General features: G+C 37.4%; 1 protein-coding gene across 1 annotated transcript; it reads left to right on the top strand.

Annotated features, from left to right (window-relative positions):
• The first annotated feature begins 217 nt into the window (after positions 1-217).
• GLT8D2 (glycosyltransferase 8 domain containing 2) lies at positions 218-14,211 on the top strand. Its single transcript, XM_032190628.1, has 10 exons — positions 218-560; positions 2,458-2,502; positions 3,881-3,976; positions 5,160-5,328; positions 7,100-7,217; positions 7,791-7,875; positions 10,193-10,305; positions 11,024-11,190; positions 12,784-12,896; positions 13,767-14,211. The coding sequence occupies exons 2-10, from the start codon at positions 2,484-2,486 to the stop codon at positions 13,937-13,939; spliced, it is 1,053 nt and encodes a 350-aa protein (XP_032046519.1). The 5' UTR covers positions 218-560; positions 2,458-2,483; the 3' UTR covers positions 13,940-14,211.
• Positions 14,212-14,376: the final 165 nt, after the last annotated feature.

Here is a 14,376-nt window from a genome sequence, read left to right on the forward strand (position 1 = left end):
AAAACGTTGGCTTTCATTTTGACTTTGGCATGTTGTTGTTTGGCTCTTGCACACTAGTTATTTGTTCACATTTACCACAAATAATGACTAGAAACCTAACCTGCAACTAGACTGTTGAAGTAACTTCTGGAACGGTTTGCTTCCTTCTCTTTCCTCCACCCCCTTAAGACTTTTTGTCTTGTGGGATTTGTTCGCAATCTGCTAGATGAAGCTCTAAGGCAAGTTTGCCAGATCTAGGGCTGCATCATCGTTCAGCACATCTGGAAGTGGTTTATGGGCTCTCATTCCTTCAGTGCCGCGTCTGGACTCTCTGCTATTCCTCAGCAGCAGAGAGAAAAGAAAACCAGCACAACTCCAAAGTAAACTTTGAAGAGTTTGAAAAAGGAATCGAATCTTAAAACTGTTTCTGTGCCCTGTAAGGCCCTTGTACAGGAGACTTTAAAGGAGGACGATGGGCAAGGAAGCTTTGGCAAGAGTGCTTACATCTGTGGGCTATCTAGGATCCAAGTAAAAAGCTCTTCAGGAGAAAGGAGTCCCGAATACTGTGCTGCTTTGAAGAGGTAAAAAGACTAATTAAGCAGGAAATATCTGAGCAGTAATGTCATGTTTCTGAGCTTTCCCTTCTGCAGCCCCTTGTTTTATGACAGGATTTAGCAACAGACTTAGGGACTGCCAGGTTATAGGAACTAATGTATAAATTCAGGAAAAAAATGAGTAAATATTTATAGGAGAATAAATATTCCTTTCTTTAAAAATCAATGGCTAGTTAATCTGAGTTGCTGAGACTTAGGAACTTTGTAGTTTTGGAATTCAAACTTTTCTTATATGAAACTTTCTGTGTTTAGATTTTAAAATTTAAAACATGGTTCAATGTATGTTGATTTAATCATCTCTGAAGAGATCATGAGGCTGTGACTATCCAACTTTCATTTTGCCCTGATCATCAGTGTTATTTGTGACTATTGTTACAAATTTAGTTAAAAGGCTGTAGTCAGCTCTACTGAAGTCAGTGAAAATTGCTACTGGCTTAAGCGAGGCTAAAAAGTTATTCCACGAGTGTAGGTTTTTTTGTTGTCTCTCTCCTTATCTAAATGAATAAGCTTTTAAGTGTCTAAGACTACAATACTTGTGTAATGTGCAAGAGAAGGGATTTCTAAGCAGCATATTTTTTTTTCAACTGATAAGGTTGTTTTCGTATCTATGTAAATTAATGCCACATGAAGAGAGTTGCTGGAATGCAGCCAAGTACTGCAGATGTGAAAGGAATCACAGAAATATTCCTCTCTCTACGATTTAGTCATCTGTTGGGATCTAAATATATGCAAATGTAAGTGGTTTGTAAACAAAGCCACATCTTAGCTTTATTTATGTTTTTATTTCCATTTTACTTGTTAGTCAAAGTAGAGGCTAATTCAGGATGCTCCCTCACCAGCAGCATTAACCAATGAGGGGTGCTCGTTTTTGTGACTCAAGTTTCAAGAATTTCTGCTGTTTCGTGTTCCTTCTCAAGGAATGAGAATGAACTTCATTTTAATACGTGGATAGAAACTGCAGTGTTTCCTTGTCTATACTGTAGCATATCTGTATGTATGTAAACAGGAAAAATGGGTTTTGATCTTGAAGATAGCTACAATTGTATAAGGGTTAGAGCACACAGTTCAGTTTTCCTTCACTCCTGCCCCAAACTCTGATGGTGGTTTTTATTGTTTTTTTTTTTTTTTTTTTTTTTCATAAATAATACAACTGCTGCCAGAACTTATGTGAATGTTGTCCTTTTTCCACAATTTCAGGGATTGTGTTCTTTCCTCTCAGGTACAAAGTTGTGGCCATTCTCACGCCTTGCTTAGAAGTACAGTTTTAGGGAAGGCTACTTCTTTATCTTAAGCATCACAGATGTGCTTAAATACAACCCATCTTGCATAAGCTCCCCTTTTACTGTTGCGGGAAGGATACTTCTCTTAGAAAATCTTTTCACAATTACTCTAAAATTTTCTTATGGTCTGAGAGTCACTGCTCCAATGTATGATACCTATGTGTTTGGGAACTGTATGCTAGCAAAAGCTTAGTATTCGTGATTGTTCTTATGTTTTAGGTGAGATCAGATATAAAGGCAGATGTATTTACAAATTGCACCAGTTGGTGTTTTTATAATTTTTGTACATTATTTTAAAATGTGTTAAAAATCATAGTTATTACTGGTGTAGCTGATTGGACTGAATGTATTAAAACAATTCATTTCAGTCTATTAGTAGGCTGAATATTAAAATATCTAATAGCTCTGGCTCAAAATATTAGTTATTTGTTGCAAGAAAGTTATTTACAAAGACAGAATTCTTTTACTGGTTGATAATGCTAAACCTTATCCCTGAAATATTTAACTAGTGTTCACTGCTTGTATTCATGATTTTTCCCTCTCTCTCTCTTTTTTATTTTTTATTTTTTTAAATTTTACTACAGACCACAGTTCATATCCAACAGAACATATGGCTCTTTTAAAGAAAAGTAAGAAAGATTAAAAACATTTAAAATATGTATTTTTAAAAGAGGGCAGAGATGTCAAATGCAATTTATCGTAAACCTGTTGTAACAGTTGCATGCAAATTTATAACTAGTTTTGCTAAATTATACTTAACTTTTATTATCAAAATAAATATTTTCCTGTAAACTAAATCAGCAATAAGTACAGCAATAAATCCTATTAATTTAATATTACTCACTACTTGCTGCATGAGACTGAGTGCAGGTAGCTGCCAGTTTCATGTGGGCTGTGCCAGGAGCACCCAACTGGACTTTTTAAACAGAACTCTGCACGTTAATACTGTTCATACTCAATATTGAAATGTGGCCCTGAGAAATTTGGGATTCTCATCACCTGTTGTGATCAATGACTGAAAATGGACGGCTGTGAGTCTTCAGTTATACAACCAAAATATCACTGAAGTGAATGGGCACTTTCCTCAGCTGATTTAAACAAGTGCAGGTTTGGTGATGCATGCATACCAATTTCAACTTATTCTCATACCTAGTTCTGGTTAATTGGCCCTTTTGAATCAAACAGTTCAAAACTTTGTTCCCTTTGCTCTTTTGCGTACCTTGAATATGTACCATCACCTTTACAATGGTACAAAGTAATGAAGTCAACCCAAAGAACTCCATCATCAAGGTAACTGTCGGTGATGGTAGCATATTCCTTCCCTGTCCTATCATTGAGCTGTCTTGGTTAACAGCTCATGGTTGGTTAATGTTGGATGGCTTAGGCTTGTCCAAGATAATCTGGTAGGAACTGGAAAATCATAATATACAGTAAGGTCTTTGCTTTTGCATGGTTTGTTTTGACTTTACTAATTACAATATCAAAATGTTTATGTATTCTCAAATATTTTTGGAACATACCTGGTTTCAGTGGCATGCTGGGTTTATTTTTCTAGTACTGTTAGAGTTTTGCTCAAATATACCTTGAAGATCTGCATGCTGAAATCAAATAAAATTTTATTTGGGTCTGAAGGAAGTATGAGAGAAGGAAAAAGCTAGGTAAAATAATTAGTTCTTGAAGTCCTATGATGTAGCCAATGAAAGAAAGTTCCAGGATTCTAGTAATACTTAGAAACATTACTTTGATATTATGGATAACCCGTGTGTACTTAATGAGTGAGCAAACAATCCATGAAAATCAGATAGTTGGAAATAATTGTAAAAGGACAGAGATATCATTACATTTTTAGCATAATGTTTTTAATTTGATCAAATAGTGAGAGAAAAGAGAAAAAAAGACAGCAAATACAGGTTTTGATATGTACTAATTGCAAATTTGATTTTTAAAAGGTACAATTAGTATTCTAGTTTTTAGAGTGATTGTTAACACATTCTTCCTTTTTTTCAGTTAACCAGATCTTACTGTTACTTCTTGTCTTAACTGTATGTGCAATTCTGTACAACAAAGTTCACAAAGTGCCGTCTGCATTAAAGAATGAAGCAGGTAAATGACTTCCATTTCATTTATGTTCCTGTTTGATATTTCTTACCTCTTCATTTAACATCTATTTTTCTTGTTATTATTAAGCCTGTTTGCCCTGCAGCAGATGAGCCACTTCAAATAAAATAGTAGGAGACTGATAGTACAATTAAGAATTGTCATCCCGATTCACACTTTTATCCAGATGTCACCGATGCAGATGGAAGCTGGTGGATATTCTTATTTAAGAATACTATTGGAGTTGCCAGGTGATAACAAACTTCAGTCAGAACTTGTCCTTTGGGAATATGCTTGGCCTACCTGTTGATGTCAGATAGATAATCAAGTATTATCAATATAATTTTCAGCGGAAGTTCTTGCTGGAATATTTATAGTGACAAAAACCCGCTTGGGTTGGTATGGTTGGACTAGTATGTAGTGTTTATACTAATAGCTTATTCACTGTTCCTAAGATAAACAAATTCTGTCTTAGTATAAACCATTTCTATTCAGTATGGTTTTGTTGGGCTGTTATGAGTTTAATGGATATGTTTTAACCATTATAAATGTATTCATACAAGTTCTGTAAGTTAGTCAGTGCTAGGGGTACAAATTTTCCTTAGCAGTGATGTGAGCTGTTTCAGTACTGTTCAGATTTTTTTCTCTTTTATCATTAGCAACTTCCTGGTGGTACAAAATTTTGCACTATTCCTGTCTAGCCTGGTTCCCAAAGAAGTGAAGCTCATGCTCTTCCACTACACCATGTGGTATACATGCTCTTCCATTATACTAGCTCTTCCATTTACCTCCTTCCTTTGATAATTTTGGAGCCAATTGTTCAATTTGTACTAAATATAACTGAGAAGTAGAAGTCTCAAAGGTATTCAAACTTCTTTAGGCTTCGTGGGAGTAAGCAGCAACATGGAGAACAGGGTGATTTGTTCTCCCATGGAGCAGAAGATACAGATAACTCTTTTCTGTGTTCTGTTTGGAAGCATCTAAGTCAGCCCGCATGTAGTTCTGGATTAGTGACAGCTCGCGCTGTGTGCCTTGGCAGATGTGGATGTGTAAAGGATGTGGGAAGGAAGTGGAGTGAATGTGATATGATTCTACTGTTTATAGAACTATGAGCTCACTCTTATGACCCAGATGTGATACAAAAAGATTCTCAATTTTCTATTATAATGCATAATTTTGTTTCTTGCAGTTGATTTGGAGAGTCCTGAGGAAATGGAAGAAGAAATCCCAGTCGTAATCTGTGCTGCTGCAGGCAGAATGGGTGCAGCTATAGCAGCAATCAGTAGCATCTACAGCAACACAGAGGCTAATGTTTTGTTCTACATAGTTGGGCTGAAGAACACCATCCCTCATATTCGGTATATGAGTGCTTTATTTTATTTCAGGCTGTAATTAGGATCAGGTTGTGGTTCTCCTTAGCATGAGCATAAGCTTTGGAGAACTTTCCAGGAAATGTTTCTTCCTTTTGTAGGAAGAAAGTACTTCCTTTTAAGTAGTGTCTTGGTAGCTGTCCCCAGGATTCCCTACACACAGGAAAAAGGATCTTTGTACCCTGCTTAAGGCACTTGCTGGTGTAAAGGGGTGAGAAATAACCATAACATGCCTGAATCTCTGCCTTTTTGCCTTTTGTTGGTCAGCTACAGAAGAGAGTGTGTAGTAAGGTAAGTAAGTGCATACATGCTTACTTGTCACAAGACCGTTTTGTGGCACTGCACGCAGCTCATATGAAGCTGTGTCTTTAGTTTCAGAGCAGAAAAGCCTGCTGTCTAAAGCTAATTTCAGGTAAGGGAGATGGGTAAATGTTATAAATAGAGGCCCAAAGAAGCTAGTAATTAAAGCATGTTTGGGTGCTTTTTTTTTGCAGATGTTCTCTAAAACAGGGAAATGGGAGAGGGAAGGTGTGAACCAAAGATTCAAATATTTTTTTAAGCAGTTCTTGCCTCTACTTCTGTAGCTTGTGTACTTACAATTTATGTCAAAAATGAAAAGATGTGATAAGTGCGGTTCCAGAGAGAGTTTTTCCAATCCAGTCCATCAGTAACCTAGAGAATAGAATGGAGTATGTTCTCTATGACTCTACAGTTGGCACAAAGTTGGAAGAGACAGAAAATATATTGAGTAACAAAGATGAGCTGAAAACAAATTCCAAATGAGTTGGAAAAATGAGCTGTAAAACATGATGAAATTCAGTAGAGGTGGAAATTGGTAATTGTGTTGAGTCAAGGTCAAGCAGGAGTTTGTTAGGACTTGCTAGATAACATGGGGACTCCAGTTGCATAATAACACAAGTACAATTTAAGGTAAGTCAGACAGAAGCTTTGTTAACTATGATTATAGTGAGAGAACGGGAGTGGAGGGATAGATGCTGTCTGTATGCTCTCCTACTGTGTATTTGGAGACCCTCATTCTTTGAAACACTCATTTTGAAACCTACACGACTATAACTGATAACTGACCACACTACTGTGCAAAAAAAAAGGGTAACGGAAGGCATGCTTCATAGTGAAATATAGTCAGGGATATATATGACCTCTGGAGATGTGAGAAAACTATTTCTGAGCTCCTAGACATTTCTACCACATCAGAAAAAGTATGGCATTTAGTTTAATGTGCCTTACTTCAGGAAAGATTTAGAAGAGAGGCCAATCGAACATCAAGCAATAATGACAGGAAATCTGACAAAATAATGAAAAAAATTAGTCTGAAAAAAAAAAATAATCCTCCGCTAAACTGTGAATATGTGACAGTCATCTTGAAGGACATAAAACTGTAAAAACGAGAAGACTGACCTATTTTTTAAAAGCATAGCAGATAGGATAAGAAAAAAATGGTCTTTAACCATAGCATGAAAGTCCAGGAAATAATATTTAGTGATCACAAAGGTGTAAAATGGGTTGCTTGTACAATGTGTGGAGTCTCTGGTTTTGGCACCTTTTTTTTTTTTTTTTTTTTTTTTTTCAGGTTAAACAAATGTCTGTGTGCAATAGTTGTAGACATAAGTGATTTTGTCTTGGGGTAGGATAGATGAAGTGAGTTTCCAAAGCCTCTTATTTTCCTGTGAGTCTGAGTTAACACTGGAAGTACTCTCCACCTGCTGAATATTTCTTTTATTACTTCTTTTAATCACAGAAAATGGATTGAAAATTCTAAACTGAAAGAAATAAAATTTAAGGTTGTGGAATTCAATCCCATGGTACTAAAGGGAAAAATCAGGCAAGATGCAGCACGTCCTGAACTACTGCAGCCTGTGAGTAAACAAACACCACACAACACATTTTCAAGAATTTAATGCACATTACAGCTTTTTAAATGTCCTAGTCTCTGTTCCACTACACAGGAGGGGTGCAACCCCCAAAAAAAACACTTCAGGTCCAAATGCTAAGCTGTCACTCAAGAAGGAAAAGTGCATTGTAACAAGCTCCTTGCAAGTTTTCTGTCTTGCTGGCACCTCACCTACTTGGTGGTATAAACTTGGTGTTTTGAATGTGTTATATATTTAAGAATATATTAACAATTTATCAGAGGAAAGTTACACTAGTGCTACTTGTTTCTCCATGATGCTGAGTTGGCTGCATTTTGCTATGTCTGAGGTTAAGTTAGAGACTAAAGACTAACCTGAATGTTACCGGCTGTCAGAAGAAGCTGATTTGCTGGTGTTTTGTTGTACCATCAGCACTGGTAACGCTGCATCTGGAATACTGTGTCCAGTTCTGAGCTTGTCAGTAAAAGAACTAATAGTTTATTAGTCAGTAAAGAGAGACTAATGCATTAAACTGCTTTAACACTTAGTATTTCCTTTTTTCTTCCCCCTGTTTAACAGCTGAACTTTGTTCGATTTTATCTTCCTTTGCTTATCCAGAAACATGAGAAAGTCATATATTTGGATGATGATATAATTGTTCAAGGTAAGCTGACATCCAAAAAGCAGTTTCCAGCAGAATTAGGATTAAAGTTACTTCAGCTTTTATAGTTGTCTGGATATACAAGAGTATAATGGAAATTGAGGAAAATTCTAGGAGCATTGTACTTGGGAAAACTACAAAATTTCTGTTTATGTATTTAAAGGAAATTCTGAAGAAAACCTTCTCTTCATATGTGTTTTTGATAGTTGATTTTAATCAAAATCAACTGTATGGGTTTCATTTTAATTGGATTCGGTCAGTTGCTGAAAGATAAGGTATCATGGTTTTCACTTGGATGCTGTAGTATGTAGTTAAGTGTGATTTGTGTTTCCTGCTAGCATTCAAATTCCCACAAATGCTGCTCTACTATGAGCTGCTTTATAAAATATAATTAATCTTCTCTGCCTGTCTCATTTTCTTTTACAATAACTTATTACAGTTTCTTCAACATGTATGCTTACTGGTTATCTCTGCTTTTTGTTTTTGTTATTCTGTCCTCAGTCATTAACAGTTAACTTTTTGTAAGGTTCTTAAGTCTTCATTTACACTCCATTTGCATAAACACTTTAAGCTGACCCCACCTCTTCACCTGCATCCCTCCCTCATGTGCCTGCACCAGCTTTCCCCAAAAAGGTGATTCCTTTCAGCCTGAACTAGCTTCCTGGCATGACTTAAGGCAGTGCTCCAGCAGAAACGACTGGGGTGACTGGTAAGAGAGGTGAGGTAGGACTTTCTCTTTCATTAGGGGTGTCAGATTGTCAGCTGATAGTGTTTCTGGAACCACAGGATAGAGGTGTAGTTTTACATTACAGCTAATGGTAGGCTGCTGCCTACGGAAGTGGCTTCTCCTGTCCGCAGGCAGCTCCTGTTGCCTCTCTTGTATCACACCTACAGTTGTGCAGCTGTGAAATAAGCTGACATTTTCTGGTTGACCCAGCAGAAGACTGGCCATATAACAAACAAACAAAACCAACCAACCAAAAAACAACAAAACTTGTTTTCCTCTTTACTTGCTCACCCGTGGGCCATGTAATCACAGGACCCAAAAGAGGGGAATAAAGATGGGCATGTGGGAGTGGAGGCAGAGGGAGGGTGCATCTGTTTTGGCAGCTGTTCCTCATGTTTTAACTGTAATGTGAGACTGCTCTCTATCAGATGTCTCTGGAATGGGAGTTCTGACAGGGTAAGGAGTGATTGGGAGTTTCAGGGTTTAACTTTGGGACTGTTTATGTGTTGGACAGTTATTTCCTATAGTAAGTAAGAATGAAACATTTTGGGTGTCATCACATTTTTTTTTTCTGCTTTTTCTCTTGAAAAAACACAAGTTATTTAGAATCAGGACAAAGCACCTGATAAGGCTTGTTAATTTTAAACAATTACTAGCTGCCCCATTTGAATTATTATTATTATTAGGATGTAATTTCTGTCCCAAGTTTTCCACCTGGCTGGTGAGTTTGGAGAATTTTTCTTTCAGAAACAGTAGTTCTGCTCTTTGCAGTATGAGGAATGTTTTCAGTTTCTAGTCTTTTATCGAGGTTTCCTGCCAATAGCAGCTTTACTTTTTTATGGCCTACCTGTGGGGAATGGCCTACCTCAGGCTAATGGGCCTGCCAACTTAATTCATCTTACCTGTGACCCTTGCCAGTAGATTGAAGGGGTTTGGATGCAGGCTCCCCTAATTGCTGTAGCTGTACAGTGGTGGTGCTGTGCTTCCCACCGGCCCTGAAATCCTTCTGGCACAGTGGGTATGTGCTTGTCAGATGGTGAGTGAGGCATCATGCGTTACGTTATCTCCCTCCATCAGGAAGGAGCTGGGCAGTCTGGGAAGCCACAAATGTGACAGGCACCTTTCAGCTGGCCAGTGCTTATCAGTAAGCACTGGGAATCCGGGTATTTTACTACAAGGTACAAACACAGGAACAGAGGAAAAAAACTGATCTGTGAAGGAAATTTAAGAGACTTTTCTGAGGGATTGAAGTCATCTGCCCATGCCCTCTTTTTCCAAATAAGAGCTAATCGAATGCATAACTTTGTAACCAGCTTCTTAACAGTGTAATCAGCGGCTGCTTCAGTTGATCTTGGACTTTTGAACCAAATTAAGGATGTATTGAATACTGATGGCAATAGCTGAAGATAGACACCCATATATGGGACATAAACTCAAAAATTTCCCATATAGCAAAATTCAGCCTTCATTAACATCTGAGCTGTCCCCTAAAATTAATATGTTTGTAATTAACACGTGAGAACAGAAGTTATCCTATCAGCTATGTAGCAGAGAATAGGCTTGCTCTTAAGCTTTTCAACTTTGTGTAACCAGGTGACATCCAGGAGCTCTATGAGACTAAGTTAGCTCCTGGACATGCTGCGGCTTTTTCAGATGATTGTGACCTGCCTTCTACGCATGAAATGGTTAGAAGTGTAGGCATGCAGGTAAGGCGTCATTTTGGAACTCTAATCATGAATGTATTGACTCATAAGCATAACGTGATTTTATATATTTTCCTCAAAGTGAAAGTTTTTTTTTTTTTTAATATTTTTTGTACCAGTTTTACAGGTAATTAAGAACTACTTTCTGTAGTAACTCTGTAACGATATGGTGCTATCAGAATTGTTTCCTGTAGTAGTTTAAATCTTTGTTGCTCTTTGGATTCTACTAAATTATGTTTGGTGTTTTATTAAGTTAATTTTGCTATCAGTAGATCGTGAGCACTTCTGGAGTATTAAATGAAGCCAGAGTATATGATATTTGTAGTAGTTGAATTGGGAACAAAACTCAGCAAAAGTATTTGAAAGCAAATTTCTGAGTTGAGTTCCCCAAAACTGTCAGTCCCTCTAGCATTACAGCTGCAAAAGTATAAAGACACATCATTTAGAGTAAGCTACAGGAAGAAAAAATGTGGTGAGGAAAGCGCTCTATTCACTTCCAGTGTGACAATGTCATGGAAAAAGCAGTTCAGTAGCTGGGCACACCTTGCCTTTCAGCCCCACGTCACATGGCAATTGAGACAGGTAATTATCACAGAAACTCAGCTTTGGAAGCGCATACTTAGTCTCCATGTGAGCAGCATAGAGATGCGTTTACTCTCACTTTTATTGAGATTCACAGGGGATAAACATACTTCGAAATTTTCTTTTTTTAACTTCCCAGAACACATACATGGGATTCCTGGACTACAGAAAGCAAGCAATTAGAGATCTTGGCATCAGCCCCAGCACCTGCTCCTTTAATCCTGGCGTAATTGTTGCTAACATGACTGAATGGAAACATCAGCGGCTTACAAAGCAGTTGGAAAAGTGGATGCAAAGAAATGTAGAGTATGTATAAAGAAACCTAGCTTGGTGCTTAACTGGAAATTGAGGATCGAAACTATAATTTTCTGTTTGTAAGCTCTTTAAAGTTTGCAACTTTAAACTTTATTTTGTTCTGTGAGATACCAAAGTAACTCATGTTCCAGAATTTCCATGTGGTTATATCTGATTGAAAGCGTACCAGAAAATGCCGCCTGGAATATTAGTCCTGTGTTTATTGCAAACCGCACTTAATCCTGAGGGACACTGAGACCATGTGGGGCTTGTTTTGATCCCACCTCACTTGGGACCAAGCCACTTAAAATCTTCCCTTCTTGAGGCCACTTTAGAGAAGAAGGAATGTTTTCTTGTTTGTGTGGGGTCTCCCCCACTGTAACGTCAGCCAAACAGTAATTGGACACCCTACTTGTTAAATACCAATAGAAAACGCTGCTTTCTCTATAAACAGACCAAACTGGACATGAAGATAACTTCTTGGCTTTGACCACAAATAAGTCATGAACACAATGAATCAAACACTGTTAATTTTTAATGTTTGTTTCTAACCTGCATTTGCAAACTTGTTTACTTGTTTTCTCTGCAAAGAGTTAAGTTTAAATTTAGTAAAACTAAACTGAAACAGATTTGCTTGTGCTTTTGGACTACCTCCATTATTGGTTACTTTCAGAACAAAGCAGGAGAGACACAAATGATAAGCATGTGACTGAATAAAAAGCTAAATGCCTCTCTGTCTCACTCTGCTTAGGTAACGTTACGAGAAGATATTGCTCTGATTTTTAAGAGCTTGAAAAAAATCCATGAATATTAACTGCAGGTCTTAATCTACAAAGATGATTTTCGATCATAATAAAACATTCATGTTCCTTTTAGCTGGGTTTTGAAGTGACCGTGAAATAAATTGCTTAGTTAGCAGGTGAAACAGTTCTGAAGGTTTCGATTTTTGTTGTTCTGTAGCCTCTAAGCCCCTCTTGATACTTTCCAGGTTTCCACCTCGTTGGGCTAGGCAGGTGACACGATGCTCCCATGTGCTGACTGGCCAGGCCTTAAGCACCCTGTGGCCAGACATTTGGCTGCTGCCTCTTAAAGCCTCTCCTCCCAGTAATGTTTGGCTTTTTCAAGCCCTGGAATTTTCACACAGTTCACAGGAAATTAATATCCTTTAGATGTTAGTTTATACTAACTAGATTGTCACTTCTGATCTGAAGTTAACTTACAGGTCTAAAAGTTGGGCAAGGAGGCAAAGGGGAAGGAAGAGAGAGAGTGAAATACATGAAAGCATGTACATTTCTGTAGCAAACAAAACTGAAATATGTTTAATTCCTTTATGTTGACAGTTTTTTTTTTTCCTATTTGATTTTGCCAGCCTCATAGACTACAGGCAGCATCTGGAAGTAATTGGCTTCACGTTGGGTTTGCTTGGTAGCAACCATCTACTCAACAAGAATTGGAGTTGCAAATGCAAGCAACTAACAGCATTAGAACAGAATATGCTGAAAATAAGCGTGTTCAAAATGCTTTTGAATTTTACCAGAATACTTACATTTTGATCTCCAGACCAAAGACTCTGAGTGCGGTTTTGAATACTTCATTCTTTTGCAGGGAAAACCTCTACAGCAGCACCCTCGGGGGAGGTGTGGCGACCTCTCCAATGCTGATTGTATTTCACGGAAAGTATTCTGCTATTAATCCTATGTGGCACATACGGCATCTTGGTAAGTTTAGCTTTCCACCATTTGCAGTTTGAACTAAATAAAGTGAGAGTTTTTAAGATTCCAGTGTAGGATGTTACATTACTTTACCTCACCACATTACCTTATAGCTCAGACTGACATTATGTAACCCATGCTTCCTCCTTTTCCTCTAACACTCACTAGTCCTGCTTGCTTCAGGGTAGGGCAGAATGTGTGCATAGATGTCCTGGTTTCAGTTATAAATACCACGGCTGTGTGGTATTTAGCTGCCAGCCGGGTTAAACGACGACAATATCCCACTGGTAATTGTCAAATACCTTAACAGGTCAAGCAAATAAAATAGCTTTACCCCTCCAAAAATAACTAGTAGTCATTAAATTAGATAAGAAGGGAAAAAAAGGTACCAAGGAGAAAACTACATGATTGAAGACCAACTAATATATATTGTCCTAAACCATGGAAAGAATATATGAAAGATGTGAATATCGTCACAGAGACTGAAAAAAACTGACATTTTTAGCAGCTAGAGTAGAAGATCACGGGACACCTGGCAGTCTTTGTGTAGTCAACATGTAGTTAGCATTCACAAGGGAATGGTGAATTATCCTGAGAAAAAAAAAAATAATAGCTTTATATATAATAAAATGAATAGTACAAGGAATGTTTTTAGTGAATCTCAGATATACCAAGATGTTGTTGAGAGAAAACAGATTTTTCAGATGCAGAATTAGAGGTGTTAATTGAAAAAATGCTGCTCTGTCATACAAATAATTGTCTATTGACAAGTAAGTGGAACCATACTAATCAGACTTATTTTTATAAAACAAAAGTTTAACTGTGTAGTGTCTTCCATTACAAGAAACTTTTATTTTTTTCCATGTACCCATGCAGGCTGGAGTCCCGATACCCGTTATTCAGAACATTTCCTTCAAGAAGCTAAATTACTTCACTGGAATGGGAGATATAAACCTTGGGACTATCCCAGTGTTCACACTGATCTCTGGGAAAACTGGTTTATTCCTGACCCTTCAGGGAAGTTCAAATTAACTCGTCCTGACAGCTGATACTGAAAACACTTAATGCATTTATACTTTGTTTTGCAGCATGCAATAGTTTGAGAAGCAACATGCCAAACTGTGTAATTAACTGATTTTAGAAAACTGAGCATTTCTTAAATATTGTCATAAAATGACCGTCAGTTTTGAGGGCTTATGGGTGGAGAGGGAGGTGGGAGAGTTAGTTATAGTTCAGATTATCCTGACTTTCAAATGAGGTGAGGAAACAAGTTTACTTGACAATGAAATACTTTCATTAAATATTTACAGAGGTGAAATCAGACAATGTGCTTTAATGCAAGATCTTTATAAATAAGACTCCAGTAGCTGCTGGCAGAAAACTGACACAGGAAATACTTGCAATATTACATATAAGGTGGCTTTAGTCTACTAGCCCCAATTAAACAGCCCCAAAATAAAACTTGTGCAGCCTTTTAATATGTTGA

The sequence above is a fragment of the Aythya fuligula genome, chromosome 1 (genome assembly GCF_009819795.1).
Source record: "Aythya fuligula isolate bAytFul2 chromosome 1, bAytFul2.pri, whole genome shotgun sequence".
Classification (NCBI taxonomy): domain Eukaryota; kingdom Metazoa; phylum Chordata; class Aves; order Anseriformes; family Anatidae; genus Aythya; species Aythya fuligula.